At 44.3% G+C, this 25,412-nt stretch overlaps 1 protein-coding gene across 2 annotated transcripts in view; it reads right to left on the bottom strand.

The window, feature by feature from the left end:
• LOC311580615 (glutathione S-transferase alpha-5) overlaps window positions 1–25,412 on the bottom strand; it is an 83,113-nt gene that overhangs the window by 3,827 nt on the left and 53,874 nt on the right. The window contains exons 1-5 of one of the 2 annotated variants that reach the window (XM_084752282.1): window positions 21,999–22,154; window positions 8,013–8,119; window positions 3,229–3,280; window positions 2,120–2,252; window positions 910–1,051 (exon numbers count right to left, since the gene is read on the bottom strand). In XM_084752282.1, coding sequence (XP_084608408.1) covers window positions 910–1,051; window positions 2,120–2,252; window positions 3,229–3,280; window positions 8,013–8,099 — 414 coding nt within the window. In that variant the 5' untranslated portion in view covers window positions 8,100–8,119; window positions 21,999–22,154. Of the gene's footprint in view, window positions 1–909; window positions 1,052–2,119; window positions 2,253–3,228; window positions 3,281–8,012; window positions 8,120–21,998; window positions 22,155–25,412 lie in introns of those variants that run through there. The other variant, XM_084752283.1, reaches the window with a different exon arrangement.

Genomic DNA, 25,412 nt, shown 5'->3' with positions numbered 1-25,412 from the left:
TCTCACTATACTTGGGATGAGAATATTTTCTGATGTGTTGATTTCATTCTGATGCTCTTGAGTCAAAAGATGACAGTGCTCTGTTCAATCAAGTCCAGCCTCTAGGATGATGGTTACATAACCCTAGGTTCTAATTGTGGCTGTGAAATCTGTCAGAAAAATTCTAGGGGGATTTCCTCCCCCTGTATATGCTCATAGGGTATCAAGTCTCTTCTTGGTAACCTGCTATCCTTTCTCTCAGGAATAGTCATAGGGGAGGGGAATAAGGGGAAATGGGAGGGAGGGAAGAATGGGAGGATACAAGTGATGGGATAACCATTGAGATGTAACAAGAATAAATTAATAAGAAAATATTAAGTTAAAAAAAATTCTAGGGAGGGCCACAGTGAAATCAAACTTTGGGGGAGAGAAGCTATCTCCACCAAAACTATCCCAGTGGCTCTTTACCTTCTACCTTTACATACCTGGAGCATTTAGGCACTAAACAACAACAATGAAGTACATTCTGGAAGCAAAGACCAATAACCAAAGAACACCCAGGCCCTTTTCCTCTTGCCTCTGTTGTGACTGAGGATCTGTGTCTTGCCCAGATCAAGCCCACAGCACGATACTTTTAGTAATAGGAACCTTGAGAGGGGAATAGAGCCTACAGGTCAAGCACATATAAATGGCATTCCCGCTCCCAACAAGGGGACTCCAGAGAGTTCCTATGCTAGAAGACCCAGAGAGAAGGCAGGCATCTATGACCCAAGGAGTGTGTCTGGCCAGACACCAATCTGTGGGATCTTGATTTTATACTTGATACCATGGCTTATCCCACACAGTGCTTGGCAACTTTACCTGCTCTGATGCCCTCTGAGGATGAATAGGGCCTCTGAGTGTTTGTAAGGTCAGTCAGCCTCCACTCACCTTTTCATAGGCAGGGAAGTAGCGGTTCCTTGCTTTGTCCTTGATCTTGGCAAGGGCCTCCTCTTTCTCCTCAGGGGGCATGTGGGGGTAATAGAGGACCATTATCTCCAGATCTGCCACACCTTCTGCATACATGTCAATGCTGAAAAACAGACAAGCATTCTGTCAAAGCCCTCTTCTCTCATATGTTACACTTTTAACAAATGTAAAGGGGGTGGTAAAATAGTTCACCTCTGATGGGCTTATGGAGCCAATAATAATAATCTGATTTTTACTTCCAAATTAGCAAACATTTTCGATTTTTAAAAATATATGCAGTATCTCTTTATGTATCTCTGGTTGGCCTGTAACTAATTATGCTGACAGGCTAGCCTTAACCTCACAGAAATGTGCTGTCTTTGACATGGAGCACATGGATTAAAGGCAAATACCACTACATCCAGTAATATTCCCTTTTGAATGAGCAAAATGGCTAGCAATAGCAAGCAATGTTCCTCTCTTCATGTTAACACTTGGCTCTTTTTTTTTTTCCTTTTTTCCTTTTTGAACATTATAAATAGCTTATTTATGCACATTCCTGTAGAATGTTTCTTGAGGTTGTATTTTCATTTCTCTTGTGTATTTATCTAGTAATGGTGAGTGGATGTTTAACTTAGAGAAACATTCCACAGGAGATGTGAGTTTGAGTGGAGTGGTTCTGTCACAGGAGAGAGCAGACCTGATGGTCAGTCTTGACAGCTCCAAGCAGCCTTCAGTTCCCATGAAAAGCTTCACATGATCCTGGCGTCTCTGCAGCAGACTCTGGGAGCCACAAACAGCCTGGCTGTATGTAGATTTAGATGGTAGCACAGGGTCATGGCTGTGTGTCTTGCCATTGCCAGAACTAGAAGATCAGCTCCTTGGAGCTGTCAGTCAAAGAGCTGCCCTTTGTCCAAACCTATTGGCTAGGATATTGCTCCTAAAGACTAACCAAATGGAAACAGGACTCCACCATCTCCTACTCAACAGTGACACATGCCTAATGACTCACATTCTTCCTTCCTCTCCTCTCATGGTCTTCCCTCATCTCTGCAGTTGTCCTCCTAAGTGATGCCAGTGTGTGTACGTCCAAACATCCAGCCCCAGTGTGTTCATGAGTCCCTTGCCATGGTTCTGTTCATTCAAGATAAAGACCTATATATGTCCCATAATGAGAAAAACTATACCATACATGGCTCTCTCCTTCATGTCCTTCCCATAGAGGTTGTATTTGCTGGCAATGTAGTTCATAATAGCTTTGGTCTGCACCAGCTTCATCCCATCAATCTCTACCATGGGCACTTGCTCGAACATCAAACTCCCATCTATTAGATGAAGCAAAGAAGAAGGAGAATAAGATGTCTGTGGAATATGAATATATATATATATATATCCATTCATTCATTCTATAGTCAGACACACTCAAATCAGAAGTTGTTGAAGTGACTGAAATTTTTTAAAATAACTAATTACTTGGTAACTTTGAAAATGAAACCCCATTCATTCTTTTGTTTGTTTTCTGCATATTTAGTGTCTACTACCTTTTAGCTTATCATCTTATTGAGGTTTTTATTTCATATCCAGAATACTAATTCTACATCTGTTCCACGGAATTTAACAGAGTAATTAATTTATGTTCGTGTAAATTTTAGGAAGAAGATGAGAGACATCCAAGCCAATGGTCAGAAGGTTCCATTCAAAAAGAGAGAGAGAGTCTCAAAGTCTCTTGCTGCTCATGACATCAAGGCAACATCAAAAACCTGCTTCTATGTAGGTTCCTGGGTGTTTTCCACCAACAGCAAGTGACAGTATGTCTGGCAAGGCCTGGTGTCCCTCACCCATAGGTATTGGCCTTCCTGTTCCCCCCCCCCCCCCCGGTCTTCTCTCATAGCATTCCACATAACCGTCATAATCTTTCTGTTGGTCCTATAATACAGCCTTCCTGGGAATTAGTTTCTTAAACCTGTTTGAACTGAAGATAAGTGGCTGACTTATATTTATTTGCTCCTGGCATCTAGTGAACTGTGTGCAGATGGAGGGCGGTGTGGGAGCCAGAGCTCACTGCAGGGAGCATGGAAAAGCAGAGACAGCACATTCATGGGCTTTGGGGGGTGGTTTCAGAGCACATACAGAGAGAGTTTAAGGGCTTCTTAACAGAGATTTATCAGATCTGGTGACAGAGATCCATGACTTACACTTTCCCACCTTTCATTGGTGAACACTACAATTACACAGGTACTGACTAATGTTTAAGGCTCTTACAGGACACTGTCCTGGGAACATGTAGATCTTTGCTCTTACCATTTCTTAACCTTGTCAAGTCATCCCGAGTTTTCAGAAACTTTTCTTCAAACTAGAAAGCAGAAAGAACAAGCAAGTCTTTATTAATTAATTTCATTGCATTTTATGTTTTTCACTTTAATAACTTCTGTCTATAGATACTATAAAAAAAAGGAGGTTTTTTTTTTTAAATTTGTCCAGTACACAGGTGAGATAATCATGAGAGTTTATATAGCAGGTCTCTTACAAAGGGAGCTGTGGTCACAACACATCCATTGCTTCTCCTAATTGTGGTTGATGTCACCTCTCCCAGGACTATTCCTGTGTTGGTGATTAAGTCATGAGCTACAGGAATGCCAGAGGAAGGGAAATGCTGGTCGTTTCTTCTGGCTATGCGTTTGTAATATTTCATCCTTTCCCCAAGTGGGATCAGAAGGAACACTGTGGGTCACCCACACGGAGTATGGCACAGGCCAGTGTCTAACATCCTGCCAATGGCTTCTGATGTGTGGGTGGAGCAGATTCTGTCTGCTGCGGTACTTTACTCTCGCAAGTAAAATTGCCTCTCCTGGAAAATGGGGCCACAGTTATGTAGAACTCTCAATTTAAGGAGAAATTGGTATCTCTGTAGTATTTTTTTTGTCACTAAGATCTTTGGGTTCTGAGGTGGCTTTGTGAGGTGGGTGTGAGCTTCTGAGTGTATTAGGTTTTTTACACGGGCCCTGCCACTGAGTGTTCTTGTGTCTCAGTACCTTAATCCGCTGCATGTATTTACACACAATGTCAGTTTCGAGGAGTAAGTCACTAAGACAGGCAAACTATCTGTAAGATCACCAGTTGTAGATTAAGTGTTCAGTAAACAAAAATACATCATTAGGATTTTAAAAGATGGACGAGTATATACAAAGCACATCTCTCAACTCAGAGGGGCAAAGTCGTAGTCTATTTAGGATCTAAATTTGAGTGGCCATGAACTGAGAATGTGGATTTAGATTACACCAAGGTCAAGTGTTCCAATCTGGAAGCAGTTTCATAAAGCTTTTATAGTAACAGAACAAAGAAGTCACAAGTCAAGACATTTTAAAAATATGATTTTGGAGCTGGGCATGGTGGCACACGCCTTTAATCCTAGCACTCGGAAGGCAGAGGCAGGCGGATCTCTGTGAGTTCAAGGCCATCTTGGTCTACAAAGCGAGTCCAGGACAGACAAAGCTACACAGAGAAGCTCTGTCTCAAAAAACAAAAAACAGGGCTGGAGGGATGGCTCAGTATTTAAGAGTGCTGCCTGCTCTTCCTAAAGGTCCTGAGTTCAATTCCCAGCAACCACATGGTGGCTCAGAACCATCTATAATGAGATCTGCTGCCCTCTTCTGGCCTACAGGCAGAACACTGTATACATAATAAATAAATCTTTTTTTTTTTAACCGAAAAAGAAATACATAAAAAATAAAATGTGATGTTGCAAACATTACAGTCAAGTAGAGGAATTGTAACTGTAGGCCTCTGGTGCTAATTGAGGACATTTTCAGCCTTTTGACTGGTGGAGAGTCAGCTTTTGTTAAGTTAATACATTCCAAATGTTTTCACCTATTGATTGGATTTTCTGTCCAACACAGAGGTAAACAAACAATGGCTCCTTAGGGAGCTAAATATTGCCCAGAATACATAGTGATTAGCCCCTGGGACTATGACATGTGAAACTCAGCATGGTTGTAATAAGCTTCTTCCGACTCTGCTTCTTTGTAGGAATAAGCATTCCTACAATCTATATCCAATAATTTAAGTGTTTTCTTGAAATAAGTCATTGCATTTATAATGTCAGCTGCTACAGCTACAGTAGCCATGCATATCTCATAGAAATAGGACAGTTAGATTTTACATAATGTTACAAGGTGTTTTGTAGGCGGAGTCTAACCAAAAGCCCATGAAAAGAGTCATCCATCAAAGCATGTGAATTGACATTGACATGTATGGTCTCGCTTGTGGCCATGTCTCATGATAGCTGTGAGATGGTATAATCAACCAATTAACATGTGAAAGACTTCACTCCTTGTAGTTAGAGGGAAGTGTATTCTTCTTTAAAAGAATTCTGGAATGTTTCCAAAACACTGAGTGCCTCTCTTGCCAAGTACCATTACATAATGCAGTGCTGTTATTTTCAGTGACTATTTGACTTTCATGGAGTTCCTGGTTGTCAAAAGTTAGGGCTTTGGGCTTATTTGGCATACTCTGTGGATCAGTTTCCTGTGGATGGATATGAACACATGGTGTCACTCTTCAGGGACAATAAGATAGTGTGGTAACAGTTTGCCAAACACCCAGGCGAGGAAAAGCATAGAGGGTGGAGTGTGGTCATCCCACGAGGGTGAGCAAGATGGGCTGGGGCTGGGGTGTGATACTGATGGTGAGGATGATGATGGTGATGGGGCTATAATGATCATCCTTTGTACACAGAAGGGCTGAGCCAGAGGATCCAGGGAACCTACTCTCAGCAGGCCTCCAGTCATGCTGAGGGGCAGGAGAGGAAGCTGGCATTATTGCTTCCTGCTCTTTCTGAGCTTACTCTGCCCAGAGGCTTGGACATTTTGGAACATGAGGCTGCCATCTGGTTGCTTGGGAAACAAGACCATTCATTTGTATAAAGAAAACAATCTATATGACGGTTCTGCAAAATGTTTGTCTTGTTTCTTCATTCAACTGAAACAGGATTAAGGCCACACATTAGGCACATTCACAGCACTGGTAAACACGTTGCTGTGAAACGAAAGAAGCCCTGGAAGTTCAGGAGAAAGATAGGGCCTCATATCCGTAGCCCTCCTTTCCTACCCCTGTCTCCCAGGGAACAAGATCTCTTGCTCTCAGTGGTTTCCATGACTTCCTTTTCAGAAAACCGGTCACCCAGTTATTGCATCCCTTTATCTGGATTGAGAATGTTTTTTCTCTTGTGACAGCTCTAAAAAGCAATGCTCAGCAGAATCATAAAAACCCCCTACTGGATTCCTGATCAAACAGTTGGAAAAATTGCCTCTTAACCCCATTTAAAAGCTTTTGGGGAGGGGGCAAGTTTCGAGACAGGGTTTGTCTATATAACATCCCTGGTTGTCCTAGACTCTCTTTGTAGACCAAGCTGGCCTTAAACTCACAGGATCAACCTGCCTCTGCCTCCATGCCCATCGATAATTTTTTAAAAGTCATTTAGTGTTGCCTGAATATAAAGCATCTATGACAAGTCACTGCTGTACATGTGGAAGTCCGCCAGCCTCTGATACTGTAGTGAGTATCTGAGACAGTCAGTGGAGAAGGAGAGGTTTCTCTCAGCTCATGATTTCTTAGGTCTCAGTCCTTGGTCAGTTGCCTTTATTGTTTTGGGATCTGGCTATATTCTTCAGGCAAGAAGGGTTGCCTTCGAAGAGCGGACATCCTACGACCTAACTTCCTCCAACCAGGTCTCACTGATGCCCAATACAGGTTCTGGACTTGAATGCTCAGACCAATGGAAGGCATTCCAGGTCCACACAACTGCCAACAGTAATGCCTTGGGCTTTCATTTTCTCTCCCTCCTCAGTCACTGATTTACAATTTCCATCCTAAGCACTATGCAGGGCAGGTGCTCTACACATTTATTTCTATGTTTACAGGCATATGTACTTATCATGGTGTTATAATTCCCATGGTTCAGTAATATTCTTTACAGGTTTGTGGCCTAGAAGCATTATTTTATGCCTGTGGGCCTAGGCATAGTTTATACTATACCCCCTAATTTCCTCTAAGTGTAGGATGTTTAAATAATAACTGAAATGACAAACACTATAACCTCATTGTTAAAGAGTATATGACTCAACCAATGGGGTTGGTTATTTATTGCTTTGGTTAACTTATTAATCTTATCTTTTAATTTTTAAGCTAATATTTAAAGTGGTTTGTTTTATTACACTTTCGCACACACACACATATGTGTGTGAGTGTACTTTGTCCTCATTCGTCTCTATTACCCGCTGCCTTGGCCTCATCTCCTCTACCTCTGTTTCATCCTTAAATAGTTCAAATTGTTTCCCTTAAACATTGGAACTTGGATGGAATAGCTTATTTGGAAAAATACATGCATGGTGACCTGAGTTCGAGCCCCATGTCCCATGTAGAATAGCTGGATGTGATGGGGCACACTTGTAATCCCACAGTGGGAGAAGCAGAGACAGGTGCAAACCTGAGGTTTCCCTGGCCGTGCTTAGTAAGCTCCAGGCCAGTGACACAGTCTGTCTTTGGGGTGTGGATGGGGGTGTGGGGGGAGGGGGTTACTTCAGAAATCACACTTAAGGTTGTCCTCTGACCTCCACACATGTCCACCTACTTATATCTATGCATCTGCAGATGCAAATGAACATACACATATAAATTAGAGCAATCTATGCTAAAAACTATAATATGTGATCATATAAAAATCATTAAGATAACTTAACACCAAATAGACAATGTTCATGCTTCTATTTTTCTCTAAATATCATGTTTTGGTTTTGTTTTACAGCTCATTTACATTTAAATGAAGTATATAAATTTTGATAAATGACTTGCACACATTTTTGGTATTTTGAAGATTTATTTTATTCAAAGCCATCTCTGCAGCTTTGTTTTAATGTTAATGATGGCTGATGAAAACAATTAATGATTTATTAGGATAAATCTGTCAATCACTTAATAGTTGGCAGGTTTTGGTTTAGGTCAGTAGACACTTGGACAGCTCATGTGATTAAAGTATTTCATACAATCAATTTCAGGTTCAACTTAAAATCACTCAGGTCAGAGCATACCTCCACTCCAGCTGCGGCCAAGAGCCACCGGATAGGCTCCATTCTTCCCCTGCCATCAAAGTAGTGAAGGACTGGCTTCCCAGCCATGGCAGCAATCGCTGGCTTTTCTAAACAGGAATGAAACACACCATGCTCTTAAAAGTCTGACCTATGTGGGTGTTTGGAAAGCGGCTGCTATGCTGGAGAAGAATCTCCCTTCCTTGTGGCAGGGTTGGAGACATTCCAGGAATATGATCCTCGGTCCAAATTGGTACCCAAGGAGAACCATCCTCAGACTGCACCAAACCAGTTTAGTGTCTCCACTGGCCAATATGTGACTTAGAAGAAATCATAGTTCAGAATGGAGGATATGTGTGGGACATAATACAAAACAAAGTACCAGAAAATTACAGTTCCTTGTAGACCTCTAACGGTCCCACCCATTGTACCCCACTCTCCTCTGTCTTCCTTCCCCTCCTCTCATCTCCCTCCTCCTCCCTCTCTTGGTGAAGGTTTAATCCAGGGCTTTGCACATGCTAGGCAAGCTCTGTGTCCCTGAACTACATCCCCAGCCCAGGTCTCTTGGGCACACTGCCTTTAATAGTCACATGGCCACATGAACTGGCTATTTCTCCCTGTTTCAATTAAGGAAAGTGGATATCAGATAACTTTAAAGTAGTGATTATGATCACACCAAAATCAGTGGTTGACATAAAGACTCACAGAGAGGAATAAAAACAAGAGCGATTGTTCCTCATAAGTGAGTATATCAAACCCAGAAGACATGGCCAAAAGCAATGGCCACAGCAGCGGGCACTGTCCACACTCTGTCTTCCTCTTTCTCTCTCCCTCCTCTCCCTCCCTTTGCTTTCCCAAGCTAGCTAGCCCTCCCCCACCCCCCTCGCTCTCTCCCTCTGTTCTACTCCTGCTTTTCTCATGGCCAGGTCCAGCCTGGCGGCCATGTTCAGACCACTACTTCCCCTCTCATCTATGGACTGTGATGCCTCTGGCTGTTCGCTCCCTCATTTCTAAAAGTAAAAACACCCCCTTAGCCATGCCATGGAGCAGTCATGTCATCAATTTATCCTATCTAAACTCAGGTAGGGCAAAAATGGACCCCTTTCCAAGAAGCCAGGGCCTCACAAAACCAGAGCCTGCTGCTGATTAAAACTCTGTTACATTATGGATCATTTGGTTCTCCGGGTGAATGTCACCTTGGGCTTGTCTTCTCTGCCTCTGTTGGTTCCTGAGCCTTCTCCTAGGAGTCTATTACTGCTGTCTCCTCACTCAGCACCTCCTGGAGCTTACTCTGTTTCTTAAAAAAAAAAAAGTCACAGTTGGACCAGGCAGCTTCTCTTGCCAGAGTGGGCACCCAACACATGGAAAGGGATGGTTTGCTTTGTGGTCTGGAGAAATGGAGTTGCCTTTGAAGGTGACAGTAAGGTAAGGGTTTCTCCTGTCTGACACACTGGGATTCTCATCAGTGCATTTCATGTTATGCTAATAAAAAAAGTCACCTAGTGGGACTTTTAAAACTTATTTTCAGTGTAGAGTTGGAAACACAGAGATTTCTTGAGTACCCTACCCAATATGAAGTGCTGTCCTGGCATCGCTCTTCTATTCAAAATCTAAGCCTAGGTTTTGTCAACTATGATCCTTGTTTTCAATATATGTGTGGAAATATCTAGTGGGCTATAAAATCCATTTTTTGATGAACTAGAAAAGGACAGAAAGTACCAGAGTACAGAAAAGATTAAGTAAGTGGGAGTGTTTGGAGTGTCAGTGTGCGTACGCTGTATGTGTGGATGTATGCATGTGCGTATGCCCATTTGGTCATTGTGAATAAATAAGAGATCCTAACTGAGTCCATTAAGGAAATGTGACAGCTCCCCATCTCAGGCTGCTTTGAGGCTGGACACAGCAAAGAATTCGAGAAGAAAAAGCAATGGCTCTTAGGACCAATGAGATCAGGAGTGTACAGCAAACACCCAGAGGCTCCAGTGTTGGACTTGGGGGAAACTCACTCCCCCAATAGCCCCAAAGAGCTGCTATGAAGCATTACAATTCTTCTCAGAGAGCCTTTGATGTTGTGCAGTTTGAAATAATATCCCTGTCTTTACCAGCAGATGCATTTTTTTTAACATGTGTGCACTTGGATTTAAGATAGCTAGCTACTTTAAACACCTCACTCAAAATACAGAACTACTAAGCCCCACACTCTGTTATAAAAGCTGGTGGAAATGCAGTCTGTCCATCATGCTCACAACTGTGGAGTGTGAGTTTTGCATGTCATTAGGTGGAATGATCCAGCAGGAGGAAGGGAGAGGAAAGCTCACTTGGCTTCAGGTGTTTGATTGTTGGGGACACAGAGCCAAGGGATTCAGATCTGCTCACTAATCCTATTACCACTGACAGAGGATCATGTTACACAGTATTTCATCATCATGCTCCTCACTCTAACATTCTCCACTGCCCAAACAAGAGCCTTGCAAGGGTCAGTTCACGCCCGGGACAAAGGGCATCACACAAGCTCTCAGGATCAACAGAAGATGAGAACAACAGAGACTGGATGATCTGATGTGGTCTCAGCATGCTCCTCAGCCACAGCCAGGTCCAAGGAGTAACTGCCCTGTCATTCACCACCATAGGAACAGCTGCAGCTGCTCTGCTTCCAGGTGACTCATGAAGTCCAGGGAGAAACCATGAGCTCCCATTCCTATAGTATTGGATTGTTCATTTTCTCCTGAGTACAGCTCAGGGTTTCTCCATCCCACCCTGGAGCCACTCTGAGCTCCAGGCTGCTCTCCTGAGAATCTACTGCCCATTTGCCAGAGTCCATCAGCCAAGCACAAGTTGGAAGAGGGAACAAGAGAGGCATCTAACTTATGGATGCCTTTCTGTGAGCAGCTTTTTGGAAACGTTAGAGAAAGAAAAGATTGATAATGTTTTCAGTGCTTTGCTTTGAAAACTGGCATCAGCATGAGGAGGAGTAAACATAGCTCTACCTGTTCCATTAAGAGCACTGGCTGCTAACCAATGCCTGGCCCAACCTGAGAATCACCCCCATGGGAGAGAGCCAATCACCAGTACCATTAACGATACTCTGCCATCTTTACAGACAGGAACCTAACTTAACCTCTCTCTCTGAGAGGCGCCACCCAGCAGCTGATCCAATCAGATGGTGGGACTCACAGCCAAGCATTTGGCTGAGCTTGGGGAGTCCTGTGGAAGAGTGGGAGGGAGGAAAGAAGGACCTGAAAGGCATAAGAACACTACAAGACCAACAGAGTCAACTAACCTAGACCCATGGGAGCCCAGAGAGATGGAAGCACCAACCAAAGAACATGTATCAATAATACGTAGGCCCCCTACACATATGTAACCAATGGGCAGTTTCATCTTCATGTGGGTCCCCTAATAAGTTGAGTGGGCTATTTACAACAGGGACTCTGTCACCTTCTTTCAATCATTTACTCCTAACGGGGCTGCCTTGCCTGGCCTCAGTGGATGAGCTCAGTACTGATGCAACTTGATGTGCTGAGCTGGGCTGGTGGAGGGGGTCTCCCCTTTCCTGAGTAGAAGGGGGGAGGCGGGGACAGGGGAAGAGGGTGGGGAAGAGGGAATGGGAACAGAGAAGGGAGGGAGCTATGATCCTGATATAAAGTGAATATATAAATTTAAATTTTTTTTAAAGAATCAAACACTGGCTGCTAGGTGTGCTGGACATGACTATAATCCCAGTACTGGGCAAGCTGAGGCAGGAGGTTAAGAGTTTAAATACAGAGTGATCAGATGTCTCAAAATAACAACAAAAGAAAATACAAGCAAAAAAAAAAAAGAACATGAAGAAAATGTTCAAGAAATAGACTTCTTTTGAAAATAAAACACCTATAGTGATCCCAGTAGAAAATTAAAGGAGTTACATTTCTGGTGAATCCTAACATCCGGTTAAGAACGACGCAACCTTAAAGGTACAATGAAGTGTTGCAGATTCAGTCCTTCTGTCTAGAGACATATGAACTCAATAGGTTACTAAAACCCGATCACTTTCTCTTCTGACTACAGAGACAGTTACACCTCCCCCCAGAAGCTAGTGATCAACACAATAAATTAATACACACAACATTCATAATAGAGACATAGTACAAGCATGCTCAGCACTGCCCCAGTTCCTGGGAGATGAGTGCATGTCTGAACACGTCAGCCATCGTATCTGGAACAACTGTAGTGATCAGGGAATGATGGTTGTCTGATTTGGTCCTTTCCCTGTAAGAGTTTAAAGATACTCATGCGCCTTATAAAATCCTGGCAGAGCAGAATGTTCACAATAGTGGCCTCACATTATATGTTTGAGGAACCTCATCCCATGGATCCTGATTCAGTTGGCCCAACAGGTGATAACAATAGGAGAACACAAGCCAGCTAAGACAATGGGGGAACCTTATCCCTTTTGCATTGGGGTTGGGGTGCTACTGGCTGAATACAGTAGATGTTGAAAGTCTGAGCTGTCTCCCTTCCTCCCTTCCATCAGGACCACATCTACCCTAAACATTACTTGCATAGCACCTTGCCAGCCTGTTCTTCTATATTGTTCATTCAATATCCTTTCCAATAGACTTATGCCTATGAGTTGTTAGACCTGGTTACTTTGACATCTGAACTTACAGAAAAATCTGACAGCCTCTCTTTTATAGTGGGTCCCTTTCCCCCAGTGTTAACATTTGTCCCATGGCACTGTAGACTTCCACATTCTAATGACCTGTACATTCCAGCTAACTGCCAAATGCACCAGTGGTGGTCCCTTCCATCCATAGTTCTGAAGTGCTAACCCTTGAGGAGTCAGGTCCTCATGGACCCTCAGCCAGGGTTTGTGCTGCTTCCCCACCTCTGAGGTTGAGGAGACACATTGGGCTGTCGCAGCCGGAGGGTAGGGAATGTGCACAGGAAACATCACACTCTTGGGTGTGGAAGCCAGGGATCCATCTCAGCATCCTCAAACAGAGAGGGAAACCCATCATAGAAAGAGTGAGCCAGTCAATGTGGGCAGTGTTGTGCAGCTATTTCCTCTTAATTAAAACTTAGTCTTGTAGCTGGGCACCTGTAATCCTAGCATTCTGGGAGGCAGAGGCAGGAGGATCTCTATGAGTTCGAGGCCAGCCTGGTCTACAGAGAGGCAGAACAGTCAAGACTGAAAAGAGAAGAAATCTGTCTCGAAAAAACAAAAACAAAACACAGAAAACAAATAAGAAAAAACCAACACAACACAGTCTTGTAAAAGGAAGAACTAAGCGTATAAGTCTACGGAAGCTAAGGAAACCTAAGAGGCCCAGGAAGATCATAAAATCTACACGATTCACAAGGCCCTTCCCCAAGGTTGCTGTGAAAGGATTGTCTTCAGTGGGGTTTCCTACAAGCTAGGCAGGAAGCTCTATGGTGCATCTGTTTAGTTATTACCAGTGTCTTTGAGTCACCTGTGCTCCTATATGTAACCCCAATAAAGTCCATGGTTCACCCAGCTAGATGTGAATGAAATCCTTTCTTTTATTAGTCAGTGGTGCCTTGTTTGCCGTGAGCAGACACTTGTTCAGTCTCCCCAGGAAAGGTCACACAACTGACAGTGGTGTTGAGATTGTGGAACCCTGTTCCTGCCACCTTCCTTCTGTGGTAGGTGATGCTTGAATCCTACTGAGAGGATGTCACCAATGATCTACTTAATGAGAAGGCTTAGATGAAAATCTGCTACTCCTGATATTTAGAATGAATTGTTTCTATGGCAATAAATCTCCATTTGGATTGTCCTAAACTATGTAGTTTTATGGCATCGTTTCTGGCAGTAGCAGATGTGGCTCGATGGTGCAGCCATAGCAACTGAAGCAGTTTTACTTAGAGACTCAACACACTGACAGCTGGGATTCTTGGACTTATGCCCCAGAACATAATTTCAAGATAGGTCAGCATAAATCAAAGTTGTAGTTCATTCAGAAATGGTCCTGCCTTCCCCTTGTCGTTCAGGGAACATCATGGAAGAGCAGGTAGAGGGAACCTACAAGCTGGAAAGTGGGAAGGGGTGCGATGAAGTGCAGCCCTCGTGACATAGCATGGCTATTGCGTGCTTGACTTCATAGCAGCCATGGTTATGGGTACAAAATCAAGCCAGTTAAAATGCCAGTATTTGGCACAGGGGGTTTCCAGGCTCCATCCCTAATTGAAAAGCTATTGATATCTCATGGCTGCTGAGGCAGGGGGTGTACCCGTCCATGCAGGGATTAGGGAGACACTCTTGGTAGGTTGCTCATGACCCATGGGATGATTCTACACCCATGCATATTTGGGCAAAACTAACTGGACGCAGTAGGTAGTAAACCCAGAAGATGACAGGAAATTGGAAAGGAGATGTGTTGGAGAGGGGAAGCAGGTGGAGTTGGAGGAAGGAAACACAAAGGGGGAGAGTGGGGAGTGAACACGCTCAAGATACCTTGCACATAGAATGTAAGAAGGAAAATAAAATAAACTGAAAAGTTACTGCCTTAAATGGTTTTGGTATAGATTTAACAAGAGAGAGAAAGAGAGCCGGAGGTGGGGAAGAGAGATGGAGGGGGGATGGGGAGAGAAGAAGAAAGAGAGGATGATGGAGGGAGAAGGAGGACTATTTGGGGCAAAGGAGGAGACTAGCAGAACAGAGAGCACAAGGGGGGGAACTGGCAGGGACGAATATGGTCAAAGTATAATAACATACTCGATTGAAAGTATCTTGATGAACTCAGGTACTTTGTATGTGTATAATAATACACTTAATTTTTATGAAAAAGGAAAAAACAGTTGTATATTCCCACGTGTGGGCTGAGAGAGTAAGAGGGAGGGAGAAGGAGAGAGGGGAGGTAGCTGTCTTAACAGTAGCTATGCATACATGGTTGTGATAGATTTGTAGTTACACCTGTGTAAAGGACTTAAAGGTTAGGCAGCATGTTTCGGCATGTTTATTTTTATCCAAGGAGTTCGCCCATAACACCAGATTATGTGCAGTTTATGAGGCATATTGTACTGGTTTAAAGGCTGATTGAATAAAAGTAAAAAAGGTCAACGATCGTGGCGCGTGTTTTGACTATACACATAATTCATGATCGTAAATGTCAGCCAGTAGAGGTGAAGAGTTCATTCTTCTTCCTCATATTTTTATTTCTCCTTGTTCTTACATCTTGTCTCAGCAGCACATTTCACAATCACACATTGATTTCTTCTATAAAAAAAAAAAAAGCCATTCTAGCGTAAATGCATGGTAAAAGGTCCAAGCCACATCTGGATGGTAAAACTTACCCAAACCCACGAATTCATGAACATGAAAACCGCTCCCTGAGCGGGAGACCAACCAGTCCCTGAACATGAATTCCCACCAATTCCCTGGTTTGCTTCAAGATCCGGGGGCTTGAACTATCGCCAATACCCACCTTGGAAATCCCCACCCTGAAAATGTCCACCCCCGAGCTCACTCTGAATAAAGCTTGTCTCCTGCTCCGTACCTCAGAGCAGAGGCAGCCACCCTCTTGCCTCTTCCTTCAGAGCCCTAACAGTTCCATGGGGGAAGCAACCCCCACCCCTCAGAGCTGTAGCACCTCCATTGAGAATGCCTTTTCCCTCAGAGCTGTAACACATTGGAGGCATAACCTTGGATGGGCTCCTGGTGCCTGAGCTCCCCATTGGGGTCTAAGCCTCACCGGGACCCTATCTCTCATCTCCAGTCCGCCTGCAACGGACACAGCCTACTGGCTCGCTGATCTCTCCTAGGATCCAGCTTTGGTTGGATATAAATGCTTCTCCAAGTCCAAGGACATAAACGTTGAGCATTTGACACCCCTCTGGTACTCCTGGAAGCAGGAATACCCCGAGCCACAGTCTTTAAGGCTACAGCTTTCCCTCTTCACCTAACCCTGTTGCCCTCTTCCCTTTGGAGCTGCCCACAATCCCACAGATCCTCTAGATCCCGTTCCCAACCCTTGTCTGTGGATGAGGCACAGCTCGGGCTTAGCCAGCCCAAGTCCCTGACACACCCTTGTTGAGTGCAGTGATGACAGACTGAACGGCTCCTGTTTTCCTCCATTCCTCCGAGTCCTGGGGATACCCACAATGATGTTTTTTCTCTCCCTTCGCCCTCTCATCCCTGGGACTGGTGTCTTACTTACATACCCTTTCATTTCCCCTTGGGATGGCTTTCAGAAAACCTCCAGCCTCTCCACCTGGTGCCTACCCTAAAGGGCCCCAGATTTATTCCCTTTTGCAATTGAATCTGGCCTCAATGTCCCTTAGATAATCAATCCAAAAGGCTGCCTGATGACATGATAGGTCCCAATATTATTTGGGACCTCTACAAATACTGTGAGTAGTGAGGGAAATTGAAAGAGATTCTCCATTCCCTGTCTTTAAGCTTTCTCTTTTCTTCATTCCAAGTCCTGTTTGTTTCTATATGGTCTGCCCCAAACACACACACACACACACACACACACACACACACACACGGGAGGGAGCAAGCAGACAGACCTGGAGGAGGGAGAAGTGCAAGAGGAGGCCAGCTCTCTCACAGTCCTCCCACCAAGGAGGAAATTCTACCCTTCCTACAGATGACCAGTCTCTTAGGCTTTTGATTCCTTCCTTTTCTTTTCTCACCCACCCCCTATATGAGGTGGCCCTTGGTCCCTCACACAAACTCCTCCTTGTACCCACCACTAAGGCCTTTTGCAAGCATCAGCAGCGCCCTACTCAAGGCCCTGGCCCTACATCTTCCAGATTGACTCGCCTCTTCTCACTCTATGTCATAAAGGAGGAAGGATTTGTCCTCGTGGTCCTAGGTCACCAACTGGGACCTTCCTTTGAGCCTATAGCAAGCATACATATAAAAAAAATATATTGACTAATACTATCCAAGGATGGGCACCTTGCCTGTGTGCTCCAGCTGTAGCTGAATTTCTCATATGCAAATAAAAAAAGGCTTGCCTTTGGGCCACCCAGTAGCATCTTCTCTTTTCACCACCCAGCCCATCTCCTAACATACAAGGGTCTTCAAACACTACCCCTTCCGGAGTTCTCTCTTTAGGTAGCATGGGTAGATGGTTCCACACTTACCTTTCAGCCATGCCCATATCTTAACATTTCGAACTGACATTAGGTTGCTGATCTGACTCTCTTGAGGTGTGCACAGTATCATTTGTTGCTGCTGGCTTCTGCCACGCATCACATCTGGTTGCAAATTCTAGAGTCCACCTCTTCAGCGGCTTCCTCCTTCAACCTTCTTTAACCATCCCATCTCTCCCCACCTACTCAGTAAGTGGCCTCTCTCTGACTCCTGGAGGCTGCTACCCGCTCTGGAGCCCTACTGCATGGGCAACCCTCTAGTTATTAAGACACTTTGCTCCTCTCCCACTACTGAAACTCTCCCTGTTACCTTGTCTCTTCCCCTTAGCAGCTGCCTGTTATGTCCCACGACTTCCCTGAGCCTTTCTGGATCGCTACAGCCTTGTCCTTCCAGTCTCTCAGCTCCCACTTGAAAAGTAAAGAACCTCCTCCTGGTGGAGTTCATTTTCTGCCTCTCTTCCTCCATGGACTCAGATTTTACTAAAGCCACACTCTGTCACTACAAACAGCTTGAATTTTAGTACAACTCAATAGGCCAAACTGGCATGCTCAATTTTCAAGGGTGGCAACTTCTGTCACTGCACACACAGCTAAACTGAAGATCTCTTATATCTACTTGTTCTTTTCCTTGTTTATTTCTTCCTATCTACGCCTGTCTGGGTGGCTCTGCCCTCTAAATAACAGCCCGTCCTCACAGGGTCAGGAAAGTACTGTCAGGTTGTCAAAGGCCAATTCAGTTCCTTATCAGCTCCATTATTGGTCCTTTCTCCACTGACACTCACCCCCATGCCTGTTTTCTCCATCATCAAAAGGAAGATTACTGTAAAAAGTGGCCAGAAAGTTAAAGAGGTTGCCCACGTTGGTCCTGCAAATGCCATGGGACAGATCTGGGCCCTCTTAATTGCACACCAGCTACTGAATAACACCCAGCATGGCTGCTTTGGAAAATGTTGGTTTTGCGTTCCTTCTAGGTCAAACTCATGATCACCATTTGTCACCTCAGTCACTGTCTTCTTAGACTCTCTCATCCTGTCACTGGCTAATTGCTTTAAGCCAAATCATTACCACCCTTTATCTCTTCCACATCTTTCTCTTTGGTACCTCAGACTACTCTAGCACCTCGGGGATACACCTTATGGGTACACTGGATTCCTAAGACTTCAATAAGACCCTCACCCTGAGCCTTACGTCTGCTACCCAGTCCTGTGTATGAACGTTCACAAGCCTTGATTCTCTGCAACACTAGAGTTTATGGCAGCCTCCCCACTGGGTGGTCTAGGACTTGTGCACTGGTGTTCCTTTTTCCAAATGTAGAAGAGGTACCTGGTGAGCCTTGCCAGTTCCCATCACAGGGCTTATAGCGTCATGGCATGACAAAGGAGTGCTTCAGATGATATGCCTTCTTATAGCCCTGGGAATAACTGCAGCATTGTCACTGAAAAAATGTGACTATTTCCCTATCTATTGTCAGTTTTCTTCTCGGTTCATTCTAGGCCTCCAATGGATGACGCAGCCCATCCTTGTCCTCCAGGGCGGGGGACTTGCTGGCTACTATGTTACTACAAAATCATCAAAGATTAGATTTACTAATAGCAGAGAGGTGGCCTTTGTCTCTTCCTAGGGAAGAATGTTGCTTTTATGTTAACCAATTGGTTATAGTAAAGGATAAGACCCAATAAATCCAGACAGATCTATAAATAAATAAATACATACATATATACATACATACATATAAAAATAAAGAGAAATTTAAAAACCTGTAAGAAACAGCTGGATGCCTTCGGCCTGTGGATCATTGCTAGTCCAGTATGGAATAAGATACTTACTGCCTTTCTGAACCCCTCCCCTTCTCCTCCTTTTCTTAATTCTACTAGTAGCATTCTGCCTTATAAACTTCTTGTCCAGATTTCTTCAACAACAGATCTGAAAGATTCCTAACCAGACTTTTAATCAGTTCCTGTAACACAATAAACAGCTCCTAACTATAGAGCCAGAGGCCAGTTAAGTCCGACTATACCCTGATGGTGAAGATCAGATTCGCCCCAAGAACTTTGGCATCCCCAATCAACAGAAAATCGTCTGATGCTAACATTGCCCCCTTCCCCAGCCCCTGGTTGTTTAACAACAACAACAACGAGGGAATGTAAGGTAAAAGGTCCTAACCCACTTCTGGGTTATAAAACTTACCCAAACTCACCGGTCCCTGAGCACAAAATCCCACCAATCTCTGGGCTTGCTCCAAGCTCAGGACTTGAAATCTCTCCATCCTGGGAAACTCCTCCCCACCAAATTCCTTCCCCTCCCCTGGGAAACTCCTCCCCACCAAATTCTTCCCCTATACAAACCTGCTCAGTTCTCTGCTGCTTCTCACCTGAGCAGAGGCAACTGCCCTCCCCTCTTGAATCTCTCCCAATAAACTTCCTGTGTGAGGTGTGTTGTGCAGCATGACTCTGTGGTATTCTAGCACAGCCACATCCAGTAGGAACAGCAAGAGTCATTGTGGGCCTTTGACTGCAGGCCTGCGGGCCTGAGGATGCTCCCTCCTGGTAAGCTATGTGAGCATCCCCTGCGGGCTAAAGGCTGCCAGACCCAAATGTGTTAAAGGATAGTTCCTTACAGACCCTAACCCACACAAAAGGTGTCAAAAGCTAGCTCTTTGAAGAAAAACATATCAAAGGTGCCCTGGAACCAGCCCTGGGAAGTGTCCTGGGAGTGCCTCCTGCTATTCAAGTAGCCTTAGTTTAAAAACCCAGAGGCTGGAAAGGTCAGCAGCTCAACCTCATCCCTTCCCCATAGCTCTCTGCCCTTTTTTCAGCTTAGTGAATTAAAATCTAGTTGTTTGACTCTTTTTGTCTTTATTTTAATAAAGTATAGTCTGGTCTTTCACAAGCCAGAGGCTGCCTTCCCCCTTCTGGAAGGGACGCAGATTTCTCCTGTCTCAACCTGGCTGAGCACAGCTGCCCGGCACTCCCTGCCCAGAAGGCCTTCTCTGCGACAGGTTCTCAGGACTGAGCATCCTTGAGCTAGCCTCCAGAAGGCTGGGGGGGAAAAAAAACCTCTGAGGCCAGAATCTCAGACCAGCCTCCTGGAGAATGGAACCCACAAGTCATGAAGCCACCGCAGCTGCTTGACACAGTTCCAGCAGAGCTTGGCGGATTGCTACAATCCCTGCCATTCACTCTGTCTGTTTTGGCTTTTGGCCTTTGTGTGTTGCATTGTTAAGGACTTTCTGCATTATGATTCAATTTATGTCTGCACCTAAAAGCCACTATTTGGAAGTCTTCCTTATGTCCTAGAGATCATTAAGCACAGTTATCTGCCCCTGAGCTAACTGAAGCAGGGTACTGGTGCAGGGTAAACAGAGACAATTGACAACCCCTGACTGGCCAGGAGAATAGGTCAGACTCAAGGTCTCTTTTTATTGTAGGCTTAGAGCTCTCTGAAAGTGTAGTTTAAAGATAGGGGTCATACAGGGCACACCCCTGGAAGAATAAAATTCAGTAAATAAGATAGGTTGACTTAAATAAACTTTTTTTACTTTATAGCATAGATGACTCTACATATAGTAAAAGGAGTTAGGTATTAGTATTTGCTATTCATAGAAAAAACGAGTTCAGATATTTTCTGTTTGTCTGAAGTACTTTCAAACAGCGATCGCTCCCAGCCTAAAAACAGGCTGTCGTATATTAAATGTGTTTGCTAGCCGGGCGTAGTGACACATGCCTTTAATCTCAGCACTTGGAAGGCAGAGTCAGGCAGATCGCTGTGAGTTCGAGGCCAGCCTGGTCTACAAGGTGAGTCTAGGATCGCCAAGGCTACACAGAGAAATACTGTCTTGGAAAACCCAAATAAATAAATAAATAAATAAATAATAAATGTGTTTGCTTTGGAGGAGGCACTCTTTAAATTAAATTGTAGCTATGGGGTTAACAATAATAACAAGATCTGTTCTGCTTGTATCTTTTAATTGTAACTGAACTTCTAACCCTGGGCATGTAATGAAAAATCAAACACATACTCTGTACCACTTGGATAACCATTTATTCTGTCTCTGTTCTGTGAAGCCTGTATAAAGAAGCACAAGGTTGCTAGAAAGTCAGAGCCACAGAAATGGCCTGATTGCTAGAAAGTCAGAGCAGCTACATTCCCCTGACCATTGCCTGACGACTCCCCACCCACAACCTACCGACCCTACCTGCCAAGTCCATATCCTCTGCCAGCCGCTGCCCCTGCCTTGTCTGCAAAAAGCCTCCAACACAACACTTGCCAGAGAAGGACCCACTCCCTGGCGCCTCCAAGAAGGCCCCCCAGAAGTATCCTTGGCTCCAAGGGTGGCCAACATGCCTTTCCCTTCAGAGCTGCAATATTTCCACAGGGGCAATCGGAACTAGAGCACGTGGATGAGGAAGCTCCCCCACCCCTCCCCCACCCCCACGCCCCATCCGGCGGCGCTGGAACAATAGGTCCCATGCTTCTCTTCCCTGGACGTGATTCCAGGTTGTCTAGGCTGTTCCCTCCTACTGTCTTCTCATGAAGTTACTTTGTCCCCTACCATTAAATTCTCATGTCCCAGTTCCCTAAATCCTTCCTTTGTACATGTCTGTAACAGTGCAGAAACGGAATCAACAGTTCTGACGGTTGACGCAGCACACCAAGTCTGCAAAATGTGAGTATAAAACATGTTTTCTTGTGCTAAATTATTTTCTAGGAACCTAAAGGGTGTGTGTGTGAGAGAGAGAGAGAGAGAGAGGGAGAGAGAGAGAGAGAGAGAGAGAGAGAGAGAGAGAGAGAGAGAGAGAGAGAGAGAGAGAGAGAGAGAGAGAATGCGTGCGTGTGTACCTGCACGTGTGCATTGTAGGGAAATTGGTTTGATTCAGTACTTACCTTGTTACAAAGCTGTTCCCTCCAAAAAGCTCCACAACACAGAAGAGCTCCTGGTGTTTTATAAGCTATTTGTTTATTTGAATAAGCCCCTCCCAGTTACAGAGAGACAATCCAATAAGGAAAATGCTGCTCCCACTGTGTCCAAAGGCCACAAGTTTAGATAAGCGATTAGGGGGGAAAATGCAAAGTCATGCCTGAGTTGCTAAAGGCTTGCTTAATAATATGTTTGCTCCTCAGTGCTGCCAGAGAAAAGCAGGAAGAACAGAAGTCAGGCAGATTTAACCCTTTGGGTGTCAGTGAGGACCGGCCTTTGCAAGAAACTTCCTGTGAGGTTTTCATGGGTGCAGGCAAAGGCTAAAGCAAGTGGGAAATTTCTGTTTACTAGGCTGGGAGATGCTGTGAAAAACAAACTGGTGGCACTATGGAGTATTTCTATTGACTGGGCCACCAGGTAAGGTACAGAACAAACAGTTGAGTTTCAGATAAATCATAATTAGTAATTTAGTATGTGGGATAATATTGTGGAAATGTGCTTATGCTAAAAAGAGGTATTTCTTTTGAAATTCAAATTGACATGGGTGTCCTGGATTTTATCTTTTCAGCAGCTAAAAGGCTTTTGGACATGCTCTGTGTTCAATTAGACTCTTACACCCTCAGCTACTATTTCATTTTCTCAATTATTGTGTCTGGGATTATTTTCACATTATATGTTGCAAGTGTTTCTCTCATGAGCTATGGTGTGTGTCTAGTCCCTATAAATGGGTAGAATATATGACCACAGTAGCAATCAGTTAATTTATTTAGAATGTTTACATTAACAGCTAACACACATAAAAGTGAAATCATATAAAACAAAACCTCAAATTATCCATCATTTATAAATTGTCAGTTTTTGTCACTTACACTGTAAAGTTAAGTTTATCATGTGTCCCCCATAAAAGACAGGCCATGGCCAAACCCAGGATCTTGTATACATGAATTGAATTTGGAAAAAAGTTCATACAGATGTAATTAATTTCAAAACACCTTTTAAAATTAACATGTTAGAGATTACAGGTAACAACATACTCTATATTCTTATAGAAAGCTTGGTATGTCTATTTACACTAAAATTACCACAATTCTGGGCCCAGTGTGCTGTATTTTGGTTTCCAATGGCTACATTTAGCTGACGGAAAGCATGCATCGCCACCCTAATCACACAGTACCACTGTCAACTCTGAGGCGCATCATGGGCTGAAATGGTATCAGGTGCACAGCCACAGTTGTTGCTGCCTCCGTCTTGTAGCTGATGTAAAGAGAAGGCAGAAGCAAAGTCCTCCCTTACACATCGGTCACTGATGGACATGAAAATCCACACCCGGGTGCAGGAACAGAACAAGGGCAGATGTGGGACTCATGGAGGCCACGGCCCTGGAGACCAAAGGCTGGCCCTGCTGGCACCCCAGCTCTAGGCTGCTAAGCCACATTTGAGTCACAGTAGACCTCAGATTGAGTTACATGCAGTTCACAGTTGCAAATTCTAAGCCCTTTGCTGATTCCCTGCTCATGCTGGGAGTCTGTGTCTTGTCCCTAGAGGATGCACTTGGCCTCATGATTTAGGAATAATGATGCTCCGGAATTCACTTACATTTATTAGCAGAGTAGATGAATGGGACCAAGATGACATTAGCTAAGTATCGGTCATATGCTGGTCAATTTCACATATTTGCATTAATTTTACCCTAGAGTAATCAGTGAAGGTAAGGACTGGCCTAATATGTGGGCTGTACTAGCAATTCACACTATGAGAGGAGAGGAGTCCAAGGTTCAGGTAATGACTAGGGCAGTGCTTCTCAACCTGTTGGTCATGACCCCTATGGGGTCCCATGTCAGTCACAATTCACAACAGTAGCGAAATTAAAATAATGAAGCAGCAACTTAAGAATTTTCTGGTGGCGAGTCACCTCAACATGAGGAATTGTGTTAAAGGGCTAATGCATTAGGAAGTTCCAGAACCACTGGCCAAGGCAAAGGTTGGCATACAGTTTGCCGGATCATTAGAATATGAGACCAAGAAGGATTGAACACAGGGGCCTCAACTATGTTCTTCATTCACCGTCAGTACACAGGAGTGACTCTCCTCTCCGTCGTGAGGTGTCCTGTGTCTATCCAATTAAGTCCTTTGATTAAAGACTTCTCCACACTTAATATGCTGAACTCTAACTTAATGTATAATGAGATTGCAACCTACCCTTGAAGACAAACTACAGCCACCCAACTTCCAGCAAAACGTGTAACGGAAGGTCTTCTCTGGTCTTCTGCTTGCTGGGTGTAGCTTCCTTTGTCTGTTTACAATGCACAGGGCCCATGCCAGGAGCCAGAGCAGGCTGATCCTCTTGCTTCAGACTGATGCCATATATGCACTAGGATCATTGGCAGGAAGGTCTACAGAACTAGTTTCTGAATATGTTTATTTTATGTGTATGGCTGTCTTGTATGCATGTCTGTGTACCATATGCGAGCCTTGTGCCCAGGGAAGCCAGAAGAAAATATTAGATCCCCCAGACCTGAATATAAAGATCACTGTAGCCACATGGGCGTGCCGGGTCCTCTGGAAGGGCAGGTAGGTTTGCTGGAATTTTAAAAAAAAAACTGTACTTTCGTTTTATGTGCTTTATGCATGTGAATGTGTGCATGCAGACTGCTGTGCAGGCCTCATGAAGCATAGAAACATGTTAATTAATTCCAGTCAAGGGAATCCGATAGATCTTCTGTCTCAGCAGTGTGGAAAGTGGGACATAGCAAAGCAGCTGACAATGAAAACCAATGGCTCCAGTGGCGTAGTGGCGTGAAAAGAAACACAGCGACTTACTGGAAGTAGCACTCAGAGGTCCAGACTCAGCTAGAAACGGCTACGCAGCTCCCCATGTGTTACATAACAGCCCCAAGTACAAACTGCTTAGAAGACATCCTGAAATTTGCTTGCAAAGTTAAATTGTGCAGGGCTGTCATTTTTACGATGGTCCGATTTCTTTTTTGTCAACTTAATTCATTCCTTGACATTTTTATACATGTGTGTTACACATTGTTTGCGTCAATCCTTTTCACCCCGTCATCTCCCCATCTCCTCCTCCCTACAAGTCCGTTTCCACACTCAAGCCTTTTTGATTTGATTTGTGACCCACTGATTTTAACCAGAAACAACAGTGTGGGGCAACAGGCTTCGAACTGCCCATTGGAACCTGGTGTGCTCACCTTCGTGGGCTTCGTACACAACTGAAGACACACACACACTGTCCCTTCCCCAGGTCCACCCTTTGCTAAAAACTGAGCCCCTCCCTAATGCATGCTTGGCTGTTGACAGACCCAATTTTATGCCAGCCCAGTGCAGGGAACTGCAACTGCTTTCAGATGTTTGCAAATGTAGCTTTT

This window comes from Acomys minous (assembly GCF_964271855.1).
Source record: "Acomys minous genome assembly, chromosome: 13".
Lineage (NCBI taxonomy): Eukaryota > Metazoa > Chordata > Mammalia > Rodentia > Muridae > Acomys > Acomys minous.
The sequence above is the reverse complement of the archived record's forward strand: the minus strand, read 5'-3'. Positions and strand labels throughout refer to the sequence as shown.